At 36.4% G+C, this 22,700-nt stretch overlaps 1 protein-coding gene across 2 annotated transcripts in view; it reads right to left on the bottom strand.

Moving 5' to 3' along the window:
* Nucleotides 1-22,700, bottom strand: part of LOC150077311 (N(4)-(Beta-N-acetylglucosaminyl)-L-asparaginase) — a 182,294-nt gene that overhangs the window by 139,889 nt on the left and 19,705 nt on the right. For both annotated transcript variants that reach the window (XM_090386107.1, XM_090386106.1), the window contains exons 2-3: nt 14,761-14,917; nt 1,541-1,653 (exon numbers count right to left, since the gene is read on the bottom strand). In XM_090386107.1, coding sequence (XP_090242233.1) covers nt 1,541-1,653; nt 14,761-14,917 — 270 coding nt within the window. The remainder of the gene's footprint in view (nt 1-1,540; nt 1,654-14,760; nt 14,918-22,700) is intronic.

Here is a 22,700-nt window from a genome sequence, read left to right as displayed (position 1 = left end):
CCATTCCATTATGGAACACTAATCCCTTTAACTCTTCATTTGCATTTCTAATTGCTTAAATTGCCTAAAGGTCAGAGGTGAAAACACAGCATAAAGTTAAGTCGCTTGTAATCCATTCATTGTATGGAAATTTTCTTCATTCTACAGAAACTTTTAAATGTAATTACCTAAAGGAATTCAAAAAATTCTCTATAAAGAAGTTTGTTAAACACAGGTCTGACTGTAATTAAATCAAAAATGAAGCAATATTAAAATATATAACTGGTCGAATGCACCTCTAAAATGCTGCACCTGGGGCTGGCACCCTGCTCGCCCCACCTGAGTTCCGGCTCTGGTAGTGACCTACCTTCTTGTGGTGGAGGTGTGATCTCTCTCTCCCACCACAAGGCAAAGGTCACTTTCCTGTTTAAATCTCTTTTTTTTCCTTTTTTTTTTGGTTTACTTTATGTTTAAGTTGACCCAAAAGTGCAGGTCTCTGCTTAATGTTTTGATATAAAACTACTCATATGACATGGTTATGTTATTAAAAGCAGATGAGTTGTAGCAACATATATGCAGAAGCATATGGGGCAACTAGCTTACTGGCTCACTTAAATGGAAATGTTAAATGTCACTTTGGATTAGGCCTTTGCATCTTGATATCTACCAGAAATAATTGATCAGTGCATATTAAACAGGTTATTGCTTTCATTTCTGATATATACATTGAATTGTTTTTGCATTAGTAACTCCCCCCAACTACAAGTAGGAATGGACTGATCTGTGACACTGGTGAAGGCTCAGATTTAGGAATGGCTGAATATAAGATTGTAGTTCGTCCATGTGGCAATCAGTTTTTCAATGTCTACAAGGAAGAATGGGTCAGTGTTGAGATCTTTTTGACTTCAAATGTGGAATGATTGTGGGAGGAAGACATGCAGGTACCAGCAACTCAACAACAGCCAACATGGTTAAATATTCTCATTCTGTGGTGTCACAAATCTACCATGACCAGCTAATAGTGGTTGAACAATTAGCTATTGGTCACATGTGGGACAACCACATGTGACTGACGCTTGTGGTGAGCATCATGTGTCTTGTCTCGTAACACAGCAGTAATGCAGTACAGTAGCCCAGCTAACCACCAAGTACAACAGGAATAGAAAGACCAATATCCACATGGACTTTTTGTGTATTCTCTCAAGCAGCACTGGGGATTTTCTCCAACTCCTCTATCTGCATGGACTGTGCACCAGACATTAGCTCGTATAGGCTGTGGCAGTTGATAGCTGTCACAGTTATCCATGCTCACCAAGAGAGATAAGAAACTACACCCCAGATGGGCACGTCAACACCAACACTGGACCACTGTCATGTATGTTGAAATCTGTCACTTGGTTTTATGAATCCTGTTTCCAACTCTGTTGCACAAAGGTAGGTGTTGCTAATGCAAAGCCAACTTTGTGTGTGTGTGTGTGTGTGTGTGTGTGTGTGTGTGTGTGTGTGTGTGTGTGTGTGTGTGTGTGTGTGTGTGTGTGTGTCCCTTCCCCTTTACTATTACCTTGATCACCAACAAGTAAAGTATGATCTGTATGTTCTAAAACTTTCCGGGCAACAGAAATCGCACTCTTTACACGACGCAAGGCTCCTACAGCACCAACATTGTGTGATACCCTAAAAAACAATAACAAAGAGATAATTACTAAAGGAGATTAACTGAATTCAACTTAACATTTTAAACTGGGAAAGTGCAACCATGATACATATAAATTTTTATGAAGCCCACCTATGCAAAAACCATATTATATCATAAGTGTTTAAAATGAGTTATTGAAAATGGGTATTCTTTTATTTTTAAGAAAAATGTTTATGATAAACAATAAAAAAAATTAAGTTTTCATTTTGTATGTTATTAATTTAAATAAACAGATATCTGTAAAAGCATAACTGAACTTATATTTTCCATGAAATATAGTTTTTAAAAAACATTGAAAAAACTAAAAAATACATCCAGTGTTGATGAATTTTAATAAATTGTGAAAATTAGCAGAAAACATTAGGTTTTTACCAACATTCATCTTCATCAAACTGTAATTGCAGATATGGAGTGGCAGTTAAAAGAAATTAAAATAATGAAGTTAATAACTGAGAATAAAAAGACAATTCCCTGAATAAAATTGCACTTGCCTTTTGTTTCAATGAATAAAAGCACAATGATAATTTAAACTTAGTTTTCAAAATGTCATCATCTGTTAATGTAATGATTAAGAAAGGAGAGGGTGAACTTATTAATATGAGAGATCATAATATGTCACTTATAATGCAAATGCAGCCTTGTAATTTTTGAAGACAATGTTTAAGGAAAATGACATGATCAACGTGCCATGTGCTGAAATGTCAACTACAATGCATGTATCAAGCAAAAGAAAGTTACTGTATTGAAATTCTTTGATAGCAAATGCTTTATATGTTTTAAGTTTGTTTGAGGACAATAATGGCACTTATTATTCCTACATGATTAGTTCTGGAACCACAGTTGTTTCCGATTTTCATAAATAACACCGACATAGGGATAGAGGGCATGATGTCAGAATTTACAGAAATGATGAAATGATTGGGAGAGTGGTTAATGATTGGCACCAAGCAAAGCTCCTTCAGGATGACCTGGAAAAGCCCCAAGGTTGAGTCAAAAAAGGTGGCAGTATGTGGCTTATGTGCAGCAAAAGGCAAGGTCTTACACTTAGTTAACAGCAATCCCAAAATAACTTATACACTTCTAAAAGGTATTTCTTGGCTAAATGCCCAAGAGTATGAAGGAGTTTATTGATGCATGGGTAATGCACACACGTCATTTCTACTACAAGGGTAGTTTTAATTATATCTCATATTGTGAATACCTTCGACAAGTTACCATATTGCACTACCTCAAATAAGTAATGCTTCACCTACAGAGAACACTATTGTCACCTATTCTTGGCAGATACCACCACCATCACCCAGACGGGACCGTTTCAAGGCTTTTTGGCCCCTCTTCGGTGGATGGATAGGTACCCTGTTGTTGCAATAGTGACAACCCAGTTATGAAGTATAACTATAAAATATGAGAGATGCCTGATGGTGTGCGTGGTTTAATCTAAAAGATATTTCTTGGCTAAATGCCTAAGAGTATGAAGAAGTTTATTTATGTATGGGTAATGCAGGGTACCTACCCACCCACTGAAGAGGGGCCAAAAAAGCCTTGAAATGGTGCCACCTGGGTGGCACCATTTCAAGGCTGGGTGATGGTTTCTGCTAAGAATAAGAAACAATAGTCTTTTCCATAGGTGAAGCATTATTTATTCAAGGTAGTGCAATATCATGGCAACTCATGAAGGTATTCATAATATGAGATATAATTAAAACTACCTTGGTATTAGAAATGATGTGTAGGCATTACCCATGCATAAATAAACTCCTTCAACTTATACACTTGGTGTGGCTGAATTAAAAATGGCATAGGAAGAATGGGATTTGGGAGTGAAGTTGTTTTCTGAGCAGTGTAGACAGGCAGCAAGAGAGACCCATAATATTATATAGATGATTTATCAAACATTTGGTTGTAGAGATAGGGAAGTTATAATTCCACTGTATAAGGCAACTGTAAGACTATATATGGAATACTGTGTCCAAGTATGGAGACCACACCTAAAAAAAAAAAAAAAAACAAGAAAAGAAGATACTGGGCTCCTTGAAAAGGTCCAAAACTGGGCAGCCCACTTGGAAGCAGTACCCATATGAGGAAAGTGCTCAATTATGGGTTAAAGAGTCTGGCAAATAGGCACCTTAGAGAGAATCTAAATGAGGTCTATAAAACTCTGAGATGGAAAATGAATGAAAGCAAAATTTTCACTATTATAAACAATTCTAGAACTAATGGTCATAAATTCAAAATACAAGATAAAAGATTTAGACTGGAATAAATTACTTCTGGGATGTTTGATGTTGACAGCTTGGAAAAATTCAATGGTCAGTTGCATAGTTAGCTATGCAAAGGTAGGTTGTTTATTTTTTTTTTATAAATTTATTTATTTTTATTATATATTTAATATATAATTTTATTATTATTTTTTTTAATATTTTTGGCCAGTGCAGCAAAAGCCAATGGCTTCGTTGCACTATGTGGCTTATACTAATACTAATGATTAATTATGTTAAAAAATTTGTATACAATGTAATCAAATACCGAATGACTTTTTTTTGCATTAATCTGCTATCAATGACTTAGAAAAGTTCCTGCATGTTGAATATGTAAACAATTAATTTGATGCATAAGTCTCTCTCTCTCTCTCTCTAAGTTATTACTGACCTCATGCTATAATGGTAAAGAATTTTTTGGAGAATTTTTTTTTTTTTTTTTACTTAACACATTAAATTGCATTAAGTCAATAGTTTTTAAGTCCTAGTCACATTTGTTGGCTTATTTTTTAATTTAGCTAGAGATTTTGTATGTTACAACTTAATATTCACAGAGCTTTTGTATCAGTGATTTGGCATGAATATCTATAATGTAACTAGTTGTGATACAATATTCACACCAAATGGTAATGGAATTGTAGGGTTTTAATTGTGGCAAATAAGTAGCTTGTAGGTCTAATCACATACGTTGGCACCCCTTTTTTTTGGTTTTAGCTAAGAAATTTTATTTCTAGTAATGCAATAACTAATTTAAAACTCTATGGACATAACAGTATAGTGTACTACATACAATGTAAACTTGATAGCAAAATATGTATTACAGCATTTAGGTATCTATTAGTTTAGTGTAGTATTTGTAAATTAAAACTGAATTAAAATGGATGTCATGCTTCAGACTAGAGCAACAAAGCAACAGGCTTAAAGTAATGGAAGTGCTAAAGCTTAGGGAGAAATGAAGGGGCAGTTCTCCTACAAATCATATAAAGCCTTACATAATCTACCTCTTGTGTGATGTTTGCAGGACTATCTGAAACAGGGCATAAAACAGCATAGGGGGAATGTCTTTGTGTATGTTCAGTGCAAAGAATATGAGGAAATTAAGCACAAACTCAGGGTTCTTATTCTAATTCTGGGATCAAGGCTACAGGCTGTGGCTGTGTATTTCAAAAGCTCTTCATTGCAGGTTAGTTTTTGAAATAATTTTAAGTTTTTTTATTTTATTTTAATATACTAAACTGTAGTTAATATATAGTTTGAATTCCTAGTCGTTTGTTTGTTTGTTTTGTTGGTTTTTAGGAGCATTAGCAACTAAGGCCATATTGCTCCGGGATATGCGGTGGTCATTCCTTGACCTTTCCGCATCCTCCGTATTTGGTGGTGACGGGCTCGAACCCCGGTCTAATCAAGAAGCTTGTGCTGCGCACTGCTGCTCCTTCCCACCTGGCTACGGAGGCGCCGAATTCCTAGTCAGACAGGCTGGTTTATTTTTGTATTTAGATAAGTATTTGGAAAGCTACAGCTTAATTTTGTCTATCTATATTTTGGCAGAAACTTCGTAACTTTCATTGGGTAGCTTAAATTTAATTTCACTAGTGGTTAAAAGTTTTGTTAGCAGTATAATTTCTGTAATACTCTGTTAATTTAAATTCAGTAGTATATTGTAAGTTTAAATTTATAAAGTATTTGGAAAGCTACTGCTTAATATTCAGAGAGCCTTTATAATCGATATTTTGGTGGGAATTTCATAACTTTCATTTGGTAGCTTAAATTTAACTTCCTTAGTGATTTAAGTTTTGTCAACAGTTCAATTTCTGCAATATTTTATTAATTCTGTAATATATTGTAAATTTAAATTTTGTAATCATTCTAAAGTTAAAATTTTATTTAAATTATGATTGTTTCAAGATCCACTTAAAAGACTCAAATGGAAATGCCTGTGGGCATTTCTGGTGTGAGTCACAACTTCATTGTTTGTATAGCCTGTGGCATATATTCTAAAGCTAGTCTAGTAGACAAACTTAGCTCAACTGACAATTCTTTTCTTTGCAACCGATGTAAGGAGTGTACCGATCTCAAATTACAACTTGGTGCATTACGAGAAGAATTTGAGTCAGTGAAGAAACAAATGCTTGCCCTAGAAACAAATGTAACCGGGAGCTTGTCAGGGACTCATGTATCTTCTGACCTGCCAAGTGATGCACCTACCAAGCGATTCTTTTCTGGGACCCGAATTGGGTCCCAGAAAAGAATAGTCAAGTGCACACTTCTCTGGTCAAAGGTGATCTAGTTTTATAGGGAGACTCAATTTTCAGGGAAATAGGTAACATTTTTTGTAATAAAGACTAGACTGTCAAGCACACCCTGGTCCAGAACCAGAGTGTGTTTGCCAGGAGCAACAATTGATGTGATACCAACAGACTGTCAGATTTTAAGGGAGGTAAAGAGAGAATTATTATTCATGTGGGGACTAACGATATTAAATGTACATGACCTGACTATCTGTTGGATAAATATAGGACTATGCTGAAAAAATTTAGGTCAGAATGTGAATATGTCTGCAATTCTGTCCAGACACGATAGGAGGGATTATATGCTGAAAGACTTGCAGATTAACTCAAGACTTGAGGGAATCTGAAAGGCACTAAGGGAGGGGGGGCGGATTTTTACAAGCGTGGCATACATTTGTAGGTAGAAAGAACCGATTTAATTTGAACAAAAGTGGTTCAAGGAATTTTGACAGTATCATTAAGGAGGATACCCTAAGGGCTCAGGGAAACTGTTTGTTGGGGAGGGGGGGGGTAAAAAAAGTAAAGTGCAGCCATTATCAACCCACTGCAGGGTGGAAGCCTCCTCAACAATTCATGCTGAGGGAAATGGACCATAATCTGCCACGCTGGTCCAGTGCGGGTTGGCAGATCGACCGTATTCAGCAGTCAGGGGATTGAACCCCGGTCTACTCAAAGAGCGTGTGCTACTGCACTCCCGCTCCTGCCCACTCGGCTACGGGGGGTGAAACAAGGGTAATTTAGATTTGCATTTATCTGATGATATGGGTCAAAGTAATGCTTCCACTAACCTCAAGAATTTCTGTTTGTTGCCAAAACAGCAGATGTTGATAAGATGTTCTGAGGGTAGCAATCAGGGTGGTCAACTGTCCCGATTTCAAACTTCAAGTCCTGCTACCCAGTAATACCATCATTTGTCCCGATAACAGAGGAAAAAAAACTAATTTATTGATTTTATGTATTTTTAATTAATTCTTATTGGAATCTAACAGATGTGTTAAAAATTAATTCTAATAACAAGAGAAAAACGAGAAAGTCAAAAGGCATTTTGTTCATCATTGAGTAATGAAGAAAAGAAAATGCATTTTGATAAAAATAAATGGGTGCAATTTTTTTCAAAATTTCCAGAGGCAAATAAGTTGTCTCCAATTGTAAGCTCCTATTATTAAACATTCCATATTCAAATGCTTCATTAGAAAGAGTTTTCAGGTTACTGAAAACTGCTTGGCAGAAAGAGAGAAACCATCTTTTATTAGAAAATTTAGAAGCCAAACTTATGGTGAAAGAAAACTATAACATGTCCTGTTCAGTAAAAACTTTTTAAAATCTTCGGAAGGAGAAGAAATTTTAAAAATAGCAAAATCTAAATAAAAATATATAAAGTAAAAGTAGTCTTCCTCGCTATTTTTAAAATAACTGCTATAAATAATATTATAGTTTATATAGGACAATAAATATTAACAACAATCATATAACAAATAAATACTATAATTGATTGATTGATAAAAAAATATATTTTAATTGAAATTTTATATTTTCTTTTACTTTTTTGAAGGAAAAAATGCTATACTACACATTTCGTTTCAAGTTATCCTGCTTACTAATTTTCAAAATATGGCGACCCTGATAGCAATGTTTCAAATGAAGGTGAAGATAAAACTTGGGATACAAACCTAAATAACTTCATGGGGTGTGTCAGGGGAGTAAACTATAGAAGATTAAACATAGAGTAAACATAGTTGCAACTGTTCACAAATAACCACCTAGAAATTATAAAACATTCACTAAACAGTAGCTATGTACACTGTTACTATAGTATAATATTTCATATATAAATTGTGAAACTAAGAAACTCAAATCCATTGCTTATTACCAATTAGTTTTTCTAATTTTTTTTGTGAATAGCAATTAGACAATTCCATGACCTAATAAATTTTTCAATGTTACCGAAACACAGTAAAAACTTGACTCTTAAGTGAAATCTCCACTCCTTTCTGGTGAAAGGAGTGGAGATTTCACCTTTCTGGTGAAAGACCAATTAAAAAACTAAATCTGCTGATTTCGGATGGTTTTCTGAATTCACCCATTTTTCGAACCAGGTGGAACTGGATAATGAAGCACTGGATTTGGGAGATTTGATTGTATTAAAATAATAATCAAGCAAAACAAGATATACAATCAGCATAAGTAACACAACATATATCCACAAGTTAAACAACATTGTTTACATAATTTAATGTTGTTGTTTGTTATTTTGGTTTTTTAGGAGCATTAGCAACTAAGGCCATATCGCTCCGGGGATATGCGGTGGTCATTCCCTGACCTTTCTGCATCCTCCGTATTTGGTGGTCATGGGCTCGAACCCCGGTCTAATCAAGAAGCATGTGCTACGCACTGCTGCTCCTACCCACCTGGCTACAGAGGTGCCACATAACATAATTTAATACCAAGATGACTGCCCACAGGGGCTTAGAGAGAAACAGGTATCCTGTGTGTTTTCAGACAATCAGTCTAAAACACTGATGGATCCAATATCTTTCTATTACAGAAGATTTAGGAGAAGTCCGGTTGGCCTGCCTCCCTAAAATCCACTCATGCACACCTTCTTGATGGTAAGCCCTGTTACGTCACTTAGGTGGCAACGAATGTGTAGAGTGGTTCTCTTCAAGACACCTGGTCAGCTGGAAGAGGAAAAGACCAAACCCTCCAGCATATGACAGCACAACAAAACAAATGGTCCTCAGTCCCAGCGGCTTTCACTCCCCCTCTTACGGCAGCGAGAGGATCAGAGTGGAAGCAGAGGGTGCTAAGAATCTCTGGGTATGACCAGGCTGCCATGCATGGAAACTGAACTTGGCCTGCTACAACGTAAGATCACTCATCAGTGAACACAGGATATTGGAGCTGGAAAAGGAATTAGAAAATGTGAATTGGAATATCAACGGTTTGGCTGAAACAAGAAGAAGAAGAAATGAATCACTTATAAGTTTATCAACTGGAAATCTGCTGTACACCAGTGGAAACAGTGAAAGGAGTGAGGGTGGAGTTGGATTTCTGGTCCATACAGATTTAAAAAACAACATTTTGGAATTCAAAAGTACATCACCAAGGATGTCAAGACTAATACTCAAGATTTCTAAGAGGTACAAGCTAAAGGTTATAATGATTTATGCACCAACATTGAGCCATGATGATGAAGAGGTTGAAGAAATGTACACTGAAATCGACAGTCTTCTAGATGGGCAGAAAACCCACTACACTATTATTATTATGGGGTACTTCAATGTTGGAAAAAAAAAAAAAAAAAAAAGCGCAGAAAGGGGAACTATAGGAAATTTTGGAATTGGTGAAAGAAATGAAAGAGGCAAAAGACTTGTGGAATTTGCAGAATCTCAAGGATTGTCAGTAATGAACACTTTTTTCAAGAAAAAGATGAACAGAAAGTGGACATGGAAGAGTCCAATTGCATTAACAACTAATGAAATCGACTTCATCCTCACTAACAGAAGATAAATTGTGAATGATGTTACTGTCCTGAATAAGGTAAATGTTGGAAGTGATCACAGAATGGTAAGATGTGCACTTGATATAGATGTAGGAAAGGAAAGGAAAAAACAAACTTGAGTAAATAATACAAAGGTCTTTGAGATAACAGAAGAGGACAAAAAGCAGTATGTACTGGAACTTAAGAACAAGTTTGAGCTTCTGCAGACTGCTCAGGACCAAGATATCGATGAAGAATATTACAACTTTCTGAAAGTGATAAAGCCCAAGAAACCTATAGGGAAAAGAAATCCAAAGAAGAAAAATTAATCAAGAAACACTTGTTATTATGAACCGAAGGCGAAAAATGAAGAGCAAGATAAACACTGACAAGGAGAAAATTAAGTATACTGAGTTATGCAAAGCCATTAGAAAGAGACTCAGAGAGGACATAAGAAGATTGAACACAAGAAAAGTAGAACAAGCATTAAGGGAATACAAAGGACTTAAATCAGCAGCCATGAGCATACAGAAAGACAAATGATACTGAAACTGAAGAATAGTGATGGTGTACTTATAAACAGCAGAGAAGGCATAATTCAAATAGCAGAAGACTACTATAGAGAATTATACAAGGAGCGAGGGAATGATACCATCAGTGGGGTAGATGGATTGCAAATTAGCAACACATACGACATAGCTGATATTCTTCCTGATGAGGTAGAACATGCATTGAAGAAAATGAAGAATCAGAAAGCCCCAGGGGAAGATGAAGTTACTGTAGAGTTGTTAAAATTGGGAGGAAGAGACATAACACAAAAACTGGCAAGGCTCTTCACAAAGTGCATTAGAAAAGGTGTGACGCCTATGCAGTGAAATAATGCAATCATAGTTTTGCTGCATAAGAAAGGAGATAAATCAGAAATTGGAAATTATAGGCCAATTAGCTTGTTATCCCACATCTACAAGTTGTTCACAAGGGTCATTAATAACAGATTAGAAAGAATACTTGATGAGAATCAACCGAAAGAGCAAGCTGGCTTTAGGACAGGATTCTCAACTATGGATCACTTTCACGTAATATCACAGCTAATGGAGAAAGCAAATGAATATAAAACACCATTATGCCTAGCATTTGTGGATTATGAAAAGGCATTTGACTCTATACAGCATAAGGCAATGTTTCGGGCAGTGGAAAGACAAGGCATAGATACCCCACATATTATGATTTTGAAGAAAATATGAGAATGCCACCTCCTTTATTAGACTAGACAAAGACAGTAGGAAATTTAAAATCGAGAAAGTAGTTCAACAAGGAGATACAATATCTCCGAAGCTGTTTACTGCTGCCCTTGAGGAAGCTTTCAGAAGATCAGACTGGTCGCAGAAAGGAGTCAATGTGAACGGAGAGTACCTAAACTATTTATGATTTGTAGATGACATTGTGGTCATAAGCCACAATCCCAAAGAATTAGAGGAAAATCTTAATCAATTATGCACAGTTAGTAAGGATTTTGGACTAAAGATGAATATGGCTAAAACAAAAAAAGTAAAGATGAACAAGTATGCCACAGAAAGGGACATAATGATTGAAGGAGCAGTAATTGAAAAGGTGGAGTCATATACTTATCTGGGACAAGTTATTAGCTATAATAATGATAAATGGCTGGAAGTCAAGAGAAGAATAAATTTTGGATGGATAGCATTCATTAAATATAGTCACATATTGAAGAGCAATATCCCAGTTTGTCTGAAATGTAAAATAATGAACCAGTATACTCTCCACCATGACTTATGGAAGTGAAACTTGGGCACTCACCAAAAGAATGGAAGAGAAGCTGAGAACTACACAGCGAAGAATGGAACGAATTATATTGGGAATCAGACTGTTACATAAGAAGAGAAACACATGGATTAGGCAGCAAACTCAAGTAAAGGACATTCTTATCAAAACTAAAGAACTAAAATGGTCTTGGGCAGAACACAGCTCGAAGACATGATGACAGATGGACTAAGAAAATAACAGAATGGTACCAAAGTGGAGCTAGAAGAAAACTTGGAAGACAAAGGTGGAGATGGATAGATTAAATTCATGAGTTTGTGGGTAGTATATGGATGGCCAGTACTCAAAACAGAAGGAACTGGAAAGTTGCTGGAGAGGCCTTCATCCTGCAGTGGATTGAACATGGCTGATGATGATGATGGCTGCCCACATACAAAGTCTGTTCAAAAAGTGTCCTTCTGAGGTAAGGCAGTTAGTCCAGAAATCCTGAAGGCTGAGCCATTGTATTACTCATTGCTTGTATGTCATCAAATCAATATCCTTTCATAGGAAATAAAAAAGTCATAAGGAGCTATAGCTGGTTGGGGACTGGTATTTTACATGATTTACAAAACATTCCAACTCAAAAACTTGTGTATAAGTAGCAATGAATGCAACAGTGCATTATCGTGGAGAAACAAACAGTCTTTGGAATTCCCCTTTACTGTCCTTTTTCTTTGAACAGCATTATAGAGGCATCTTAGAAATCAACATAACTCTTTATTAATTATTTGTTACTCTGGAGCATATTCATGGTGAACAACAACTTCAGAGGCAAAAAAACACTAGCAACAAGATCTTTATTTTTCTATGCACATACTGTGCTTTTTTTTGGGGGTTGGGATGAGGAGAGAGGAAAAAGGAGTCTTCCACTGGGGTGACTGTTTGGATTTAGAGATCTCATAAAATCAAGTTTCATTTCCAGTTATGATATGTTTCCAAATGTCTCATAATTAGTTGCATGTTCAAAGAAATCAGAAGTTACTTGCTGTTGGGTGTTCATGTAGTTCTTTTGACAGCAGCATTATATGCATGATCTTTGCAGAAATGTGCCTTATGTTAAAAATTTTTATCAAAATGGAATGACATGATATGATGGAGATAAAAATTTTTTCAGTGATTTTGCAAACAGTTAATCTTTGGTCATTTCATACCAAAGTTTGCACATGAGATACAATGACACAAAGACTCCTCACGCTTTGAAATGATGGTGCCAATTGAAAATTTGTGTACAGCCTATTGCGGAGTCCCCATATGGTTTGAGCAGGCTCAATGCTGATTGGATACTTCCGCTTGCTCAGATTAAGAACCAGAGGGGCCATAGATTCAAATTGAAGAAAGACAGTTGTAGAATAGATGTGCAGAAGTTTGCCTTTAGCCAGCAGGTATTTGATTGCTGGAACAGACTTCCATCTGTTATTGTGAAAGTTGATAGCTTTTTAAATAAATTTAATGCTAAACTAGAGTGACAGGATGGGTGAAATGGGAAGGTTTTTTTTTTTTTTTTTTTTTTTTTGGCTGCTGCTATATAAGCTTGCTTTCTTGCATCATATGCCTCAACTAATGCTAATATTTGAAGGTCAAATATTTCAGTTGCAGGTTTCCTAATTTTAAAGTAAAAGTTAACACATATGCTGTTCACTGTACTTCAATATTTTGAAATACAGTAATGAGATAAGAAAATGTTCATTTTCAGGTGACAGTAACAGATTGCCATTAGTGAGTGAACAGCTTACTGTATGGAGTTAAGAATGAGAAATATAAACACTCTCTGCTTTTTTCAGAGTACCCTCTGTTACCTCAACCTTGAAGAACAAGCACAATCCAGATACTTTTTTAACAGACTTTGTTAATACATTGGCAAATATATCTGTTAGCTACAAAAAAAAAAAGGACTCTACCTTCAAATTCTTCACAGACAGAGATAAGCACACCTGCCAAGAGCCTGCATCATACCTTTTATTATTATTATTATTAGCCATATGACACAAGGAAGCCTGAGGCTTATGCTGCCCCAGCCAAAACAAATTTCTGAGTTACCCTGAGTGAGGGGGGAGAGAGAAGAAAAAGAAGGGAATCACCAAGAAAGAGAAGAATGATGATATCCAGCTCAATACCCTGGGTATGCCAAGCCTATACTCACCAGATGTGAGCCCCTGGGGTTACACAAATAAAGCCAATACTGTTCTCAAACTTTAAACCTAAAGGGATGTACCTGGTTGGAAATTTCCTGGTCAGTTAGCAATAGCATTACTAGAGGCATATGATGCAAGAAAGCAAGCTATACAGCATCAGCCAAAAAAAATCTCAATTTCACCCATTCATTTGCTCTAAAGGTTTGTCCATTTCTTCCTTGAATTTATTTAAGCTATCAACTTCCACAACGACAGATGGAAGTTTGTTCCAGTGATCAACTACCTGCTGGCTAAAGTCGTAATCTGAGCGAGAGAAAGAATCCCATCAGCACTGACCTTACTCAAACCATTCAAGGCATTAAACACCTTAATCAAATCGCCTTGCAGGTGTCTGGTCTCCATACGCTGCAATTTACAGAACTTAAGTCTTTCTTGGTAAGAGGACCCCTGTGTTCCCCTCACTAATATTGTTGCCCTTCTCTGTACTCATTCTAGCAACTCTACATCCTTCCTAAAATGAGGCCTCCACACCTGTACACAGTACTTAAGGCATGGCCTGACCATTGCCTTATACAAAGAGATAATCATCACCTTTTCCCTACTACCAAAATTCCTATATATCAATGACAAGATCCCATGACCTGCTCTGGTAGCCTGTCTGTACTTCTCAGAAAACTTCATATATGACTGCACAATTACCCCTTTTAGATCTTTTTATTTCTCTACCACCCAGTTGGTACATTTCTCTGTGGTTATTTCTACCCATATGCAGTACTTTTCAGTTCATTTGTCAATGTTCAACTTCAGTTGCCACTTCTCAGTCCATCTACCCAAATTTTCTAGATCCTGTTGCAGTAGCACACTGCCATTACTGTCATTAACAACCCTCCCAACCTTTGTATCTTCTGAAAACTTGGACATTAGATCTGATATACCTTCATCAATATCATTGATAAATATACAAAACAATAACGATCCCAACACCAAACCTTCAGGGGACTCCACTAATAACATTAGGACCCTTAAAACTCACTCTTCCAAAATACTAAATGAACTGCTCAATTAAAAAAAAAAAAAAAAAACCACTATCAGAAAGCCATACCCATCCATAATCATTGCATCCAATGTTGTTTCTCCCTGTTCATCAGGACTCCCACCATATCCTACAGTACCATCACACTGTGCAACTTCACAGGCTGTACATCCCTCTTCAACTGCATCTAAAGCTGATCTGTGTTGTCTGTTCACAACGTCCCATGCTATCAGAATAAATTTAAAAAATAATACATGAAAAATTCTAGTTTATTTTCAAACTTTAGCATCTCATATATAAAATCAGGTCAAAAAGAGAAAGCATTGTGATTTTACGCCATTACGATTAATTTAAGATGGAATTTCTCTTATTGTGATAATTCAAACCTACATATTGTTATTCAAAATATTTACTTCTACTGCTTACCATAAATAACAGTACTTATCTATTTTCATTCTTAGTATTGGTGCAAGCTACCCAAACATTATACCCATTCAAGTAGTTTCAATACCTATTTAATTTTTATGTTATGTCTATTATGTTAATTTTTTTTATACATATTTATATCAATAACCATATTGTATTACCACTTTCCCCATAAGTAAGATAATAAAACTGAATTCCCTTTCTAAAGTGAAAGTTTACCTGCATGTTACCTAAATGTGATCACGATGCTTACTCTAATTAAAAACACATAATAGTATTCTTGGTATATTCGCTAATTAATTCAGAGTAATACATGTAATATTACTCTGAGTAAGTCACAAAAATGGATACAAATAAGCTCTTAAGTTAATGGAGCAGCTTTTGTATGACTCTTACTCAATGTCCAGAAAATTCTGATGTAATAATAGATATAAAGAATGCCTTTAAAATGGTTAGTAATATACTATGTTGTACACTCACCTGTTATTGAAATATGAACACCTGCGTAATAAAGCATTTGGTTTGTTCTAATAACAGCCTTGACTTGTTATGGTACAGACTCTAACAGATGATGAAACATTACCTGAGGTACGGTAACTAGCTGTTCCATAGCATCTTGTAACTATGGTAAATGGTGGCAGGTCCACACATTGAACAATATCCCATATACATCCGAACTTCAGCCCATACATATTATGTTAATGAAAGTATTGGAACAAGAGACTTTAGTGACTGAAAAAATTTTAATATGGTATGGGCTTGCCATTGGCCTTCAATATGGCAAATGCCTTACACGTAACTGAATGGTCAGGAGTGAGAATGCAGTAGCACACGCTCTGAGAAGACCAGGGTTCGAACCCCTGACTGCTAAATACGGTCAATCTGCCAACCTGCACTGGACCAGCGTGGCAGATTATGGTCCATTTCCCTCAGCATGAATTTTTGAGGAAGCTTCCATCCTGCAGTGGGTTGATAATGGCTGCAGTTTTTACCTTTACCTTTTTATGGCAAATAGCCTTACAAGGCAAAATTTTACACCAAATTTTGCCAAGTTTCACTAATATTTTGCCGTTCCTCCAGCAGAAAATCATTTAACGCAACTTGAGAAGACAGCCTCCATTATTTAAATAGCATTTCACATGCCTTTTCAATTCAAATAGCAAATCGTTGTTGATGTTAGAAAACCTCCTAAGACCCAAAATGTGTTCTTGAGATTGTGTTATCACTGGATTCAGAATTTTTTCTGTTGCATAACATGGTGACTACCTCCTATGTGGGAAAATTTTTGACAATCGCCGTCACGTGGTATAAAAGCGCTGATCAATCATCAACTGACCACAGACAGTTCCAGGAAATGGGTCAAAAATCAGCAGTAATCGATTTTCAAATGTTTCTAAATTCTCGTGGAAATTATTTTATACAGGAAGTTGCATTTTTTGACGGTGAAAATTTATTTAGCAATTAATGTACCCACCATGTGGGTGGAATAAATTACCAAAGGCAATTAAGAGACAAAATATTTGGATTTTTAAAAACTGTCACCAATTACCATGGAATTCGGGTTTCATTCAACATAAAGATTTAATAATGTGGTTGGATATGGTCACTACAAAGTGTAGTATAATTTATGTGAAAGGAGAAGAAAAGAAACACATTTTGTCAAAATATAACAACACATCTGTAATTAATTTAGAAAAAACTGGTTGTCCACAAAGAAAGGAAATTCAGCTTGAAACGGTCCCTTGTTTATATGATCACAACAGTTATTATTGCGCTCATATAAACGTGCAATTATTTTTTTATTGGCTACAAAACAAATTAAAATAATGTAAAAAATAAACAATTTAATTAGAATTGTGTTCCAAGAATTACACCAAAGGACCATGACGTCATAAGATTAGTTATACCCTGCAAGGTAAACAAAACCTTCTCTTTGAATTCCAAGAATTACCACAAAGGATTATGACGTCATAAGACATGTTACACCATGCAAAGGTTTTTAATCACGATTGAACATGTCTAAAGTTCAACAATTTACAGATTTAAAAAGCTTTGGAAGTTTATACCTTTGCGCATGTTTGTATGCATTTGTTTTTGATTGGTTGAAAAGTAGGGTGATATTTGGTTTAAAAAGGGTTTTTGATCTGTGCTCATTTCAGTTCTCTCTCTAGCTATGGTGTCTATGTTTTGCTATTACAGTTTCTATCACTCTGTGTCTTCAAAATGGCTTGCCCGGGTTGGATTTGTAAATTTTAAACCCTGTGTCCAGTTGGAGTCCGATTCTAATGTAATTGTTATTAAGTGTGAAGAATGGATGCTGCTTCAAAAGAAACTTCCTGAATTTACAAAATATTTGAACCAAAAAGAAGACACCGAATGCAGAATAAGTGAAAATCTGGCAACAGTGTAGAAATGGATTTTTGACTATTCGTCTTATAGAGAATAACAATATTGACGATGTTAAACTTGATTTCGAGGTGCAAACTTTATCAATTAAAACCATATCCATTCAAAAACGACTGCAGCTTTTACAGGAGGAAGTGGCTAGCTTCAAACTTATGGGTGATATTATAGTTTCACGTTTATATCAAGATCGTGATGTGTTCCTAAAAAGGAAACTCCTCCAAACCAATACTTTCTTGAATGGTGCTGAGGATGAAAATTTCATTGATATATATGAATTATATTTAAAGACTGTATATCCTTATGATGTTGTTCGTGAATTTGACGGGGAAAAGAAAGGTAAAGGACTCTTCTCACAATTCGATTCTTATCAAATATTCAATGCTGTAAATTCAATGTTATCTGAACTGAGATCCATGTTGTTAGACCAAGCACGTGCTCATTTTTATTATTAGTTTCCATTGTGCATAGTGAAGAGAGAGCGGTGTGTAAAGATTTTATCAGAATAATTTAAATAATTTTGTTAACAGTGTTCAATAAAAGACTTTGTTCATTATAATTCTGTGTCTTCCTTAAAAATTATATTGAAAATCACTTTCAACCGACAAAATACCATTAGTTAAAAATATTGTTCATGAATACTTTAATTATGTTCAAATGATACCTTTGATTTGTTCATGAATACTTTAAAAAATACCATTGGTTAAAAATATTGGTCATGAATACTTTAATTATGTTCAAATAATACCATTGATTTGTTCATGAATATTTTAAATAATACCATTGATTTGTTCATGAATACTTTAAAGTAAAAATAACAATTCAAAATAGCACTAATTAGTTTATTGCCTAAAAATAACATTAACATGTTGTTTAAAATAGCCTTCTCATTTAAAATTCTTTTTAAAATATACATGTGCTACCATCCAGCAGCAAAATTTAAAAAAAAAAAAAAAACAGGTCATCACCTTCAAATGCATGGAGGAACAAAACCCTCTCTTTGAATTCCAAGAATTACCACAAAGGATTATGATGTCATAAGACATGTTACACCATGCATGTTTTAACACTATGGGACAGTGCTGCCGCCTAGCGGTGGGGGTTAGAAGAGGGAGGGTGGAATACAACCCCCAGTCAGTTTTGTTCAAAGTGTTTCGGTGGCAGCACCACCTCGCGGCCAAGGTGGGGAGAGTGGAAGACCACCCGCTGACAAAATCGGTTCAGTGTTTTGATGGCAGCGCCATCTAGTGGGGTGGAGGTAGGCCACCCCCTTGGCCTGTTTGACACTCCACCTAGCGGGTGGGGGTAGACTGCCCCCAGTCAGTTTGGTGCGCCCTCTAGCAGGCGGGGGGGGGGGGTAGACCCTCCTGGTCAGTTTGGTTCAAAGTGCCACCAAATGTCAAGAACATATTTTGGGTTGGCGCCTCCATAGCCAGGTGGGCAGGAGCAGCAGTGCATAGCACACGCTTCTTGATTAGACCGGGGTTCGAGCCCGTGACCACCAAATACGGAGGATGCGGAAAGGTCAGGGAATGACCACTGCATATCCCGGAGCAATGTGGCCTTAGTTGCTAATGCTCCTAAAAACCAAATAACAAACAACAACAACAACATTTTGGGTCATAGGAGGTTTTCTATCATCAACGATGAAATGATCAGTGAGGTAAAAATGAGGGATTTGAAATGTAGTAGCATGTTCTCTTGCCAGGTCATTACCCATTATGCTTTATTGCAAAAGAAGCATTGTCCTGCTGAAGCACACGTGGTTTTTTTACCATGGAATTCCACCAATATCACATCAAGACAATCTGTTCAATGTACCATCTACAAAAATCAGTAGTCCAATGCCATATTGAGAAAAATAAAATATTCCTGTGCCATCACACTTCTGCCACCATAGTTTACAGTTGGGTCAATAAGGTACATAGGGAAGCATTCTCCTAATTGTCCCCAGACTAATTCTTCCATCAGACTGAAACAGCATATATCATGATTTAACACTTCAGAAAACACACTTCCATCCTCCCATGTCCAGTTTATGTGATGGGAGCTATTATTATTTTTGTTATTATTTGGTTTTTTTTTAGGAGCATTAGCAACTAAGGCAATATTGCTCCGGGGATATGTGGTGGTCATTCCCTGACCTTTCCGTATCCTCCATATTTGGTGGTGATGGGCTAGAACCCCGGTCTAATCAAGAAGCATGTGCTACGCACTGTTGCTCCTTTCCCACCTAGCTACGGAGGCGCCCATGATTGGAGCATTAAAATAACTATTTCCAAGCATTTACTTTTGTGATCAGGGGATCATGTGCTGCAACTCATCCATAAAAACTAACCTAATGATATGTTCTAGTAATGTAATCTAACTGATGGTCTTTCCTATACACTCTACACCTTCCAAGTGATTTTGTTTAATTTTAATGATGCAAGGAAGCAATTTTGCACAGCAATGGACAAAAAAAAAATCCATTTCATCTGTCCATCCCTTCTAATAACACTGGCTAACCAACAAAAAATTTTTTTTTTTTACCTCTGGAGCAAAAGTTGCAGATTCTAAAGGAAATCGATCTTCTAATTCTGGGGTAGGCCGCCCTATTGCCATTTGTCACAAGTGGGAAATTTGAGTTTGCCATATTTGGCTCCAACAATAAAATGTAACAAACCTTTGTTCTGGATGGCATGTGCTGGTCACAACTTGATATTGCATGTGTTTGTGTCTGTTTCCAAGTGTGCAATTTTCACATTTTGTCCTGCTTCGGTAACTCACAAAAACTGTTATAACCATTAAAATCTTTACATTTTCACCCCTAGAATTCACAATTTCATAATCAGAAGGATAGCATCACAATAGATCACAATTTCATGATCAGATGCCCAAATGAAATCACAATTTCATGATTAGAAGCATAGGTTGAAGCAGTTTCTTTCGTTGAATGATCTTGTGATGTTAGCTAGTCGTAAAGTTTCCTGGATTTTGGCTCAGAAGAAGAAGAAATCATGGCGAAGGTAAAGAAAGCCTGCACGAGAACGACGAGAAACATCGGATAACATACGCAGAAAATTAGTTTCCCGATACGGCACTCTAGTGCTGCTCACTTGGTAAACAGACGGTAGGTGTTATCGGCCTGGAGCAAAGTCGAGAACGATATATTGATTGACAGGTATGCGTGGCAAACGATGTGCTGATTGGTGCATGAACACAATAGGAGATAACATCGGTTTAGTATCACTTTAGCAGCACTAATGGTAACTTGTCCTAATCGCACATGCCCTAACCTTTTTTCACCATTACAGTATTTCGTAATGGTGAAAAAAAGGTCAGGTTACCTCGACTTGAATCCCATGGAGCTTGAACCCCTCCCGAAGTGGAGGGGGTAACCTAACCTTTTTTTTTTCTTTAGAATCAGTCATCTTTAGAAATACATTCATAAAAAAATTTATTTTTTTATGACTATTTTTATTTTCTTGTTCAATAATATGCCCTAATGGTGAAAAAAGGTCAGGTTACCTCCACTTGAATCTCATGGGAGCTTGAACCCTTCCCGAAATGGAGAGGATAGCCTAACCTTTTTCCTTTAGAATCATGGGTGGGCTAGCACATAAATTGTTTATTAGCAAAATATTAATTTTTTATTACTGTACTTTTATTTTTAAAGACACTCGTGCGGATACATACGTATCATAACGTCAATAAGCACCTTAAAAGATTCATCGCTACTATTACCTGTTCACCGTTCATTACAAAACTATTATGCACCGTTCTTTACTGGTAAATTATGAAACAACAGGGATTACCTTTATTTTAGATATTAGGAAGTTTCTTTTCCAACCAACTCTCCTGGTCCAACGCACTAATAGTTCTTTGGGAAGGCGATATCAATTTTACAAAACATGTGGGACATCTTCCCCACTGCCAGAACCGTAGTGTTCAGACCCCTCGGTCTCAACCTTGAGCGCTCAAGACTTCTGTCTTCAAACACCATACCTCTGGCAGCAAGGAAACCATTACGTGGATTGACATAAAATTAAATTTTGAAGGTCTAAACCACTTAATAAATATGGACCGATTATGTTCTTGCTGGAACATGACGCCCCGAAAAGTTCTAGTACGACTTAAGGAATGTAGAGAATAAGCCCCCCCCCGCCATATCCATTAAACTTTTTAGACCCCTAAATTTAACTCTAATATCAAGCTACTGGACCGAAGAAAATAATTGGCCCATATTTATTAAGCGGTTTAGACCTTCAAAATTTAATTTTATGTCAATCCACGTAATGGTTTCCTTGCTGCCAGAGGTATGGTGTTTGAAGACAGAAGTCTTGAGCGCTGAAGGTTAAGACTGAGGGGTCTGAACACTACGGTTCTGACAGTGGGGAAGATGTCCCACATGTTTTGTAAAATTGATATCGCCTTCCCAAAGAATTATTAGTGCGTTGGACCAGGAGAGTTGGTTGGAAAAGAAGCTTCCTATATCTAAAATAAAGGTAATCCTGTTGTTTCATAATATAATAGAATATAGGAATTATCGAGCACTTAATAGCTCTCTATTATCAAATCTATTACTGGTAAATACACGTCATAATGCCAACCAATGACTACACAGTAGCTTGTCATCTGTCACACCCACCACCAATCATTTCATCATTTGCCACGCCTACTTGTCAATCAATATATCCTCGATTTCTGCTCCAGACCGATAACACCTACAGTGTGTTTACCAAGCGAGCGGCACTAGGGTCCGGTGTCGGGAAACTAATTTTCTGAGTAAGTTATCCAACGTTTCTCGTGCAGGCTTTCTTTACCTTAGCCGAAATCATTTTCCAATACTGAGATGGTAAAGGAAATTGTGATCTTGGTGATGGAAACTGTTAGAGAATTATGACTGGAAGGTGAACAATGATATCCTAGCAAAAATTGCAGCTAGGCCACAGGACAGTGGTTCACAAAATGCTGGAATTACTGAAAAACATAGAAGAGCAACTAATTGAACAATTGTAAGACCGTTTGTGTTTTTCCCTGCTTTGGACGAGTCAACCGACCTTACTGACATGCCACAGTTAATCTTTTGGGTTCACTTTGTGCTCCCTGATCTCAAAACTCATGAAAAAAATCCTTGTACTTTGTGGACTGCCAGGTGGAATGTGTGGAACTGACATACTCAAAAAAGTTTTTGAAGC

The sequence above is a fragment of the Mastigoproctus giganteus genome, chromosome 12, assembly GCF_048544385.1.
Source record: "Mastigoproctus giganteus isolate SK-2022 chromosome 12, ASM4854438v1, whole genome shotgun sequence".
NCBI lineage: Eukaryota > Metazoa > Arthropoda > Arachnida > Uropygi > Thelyphonidae > Mastigoproctus > Mastigoproctus giganteus.
Note: the sequence above shows the minus strand (reverse complement) of the source record. Positions and strands in the feature narration are given on the sequence as shown.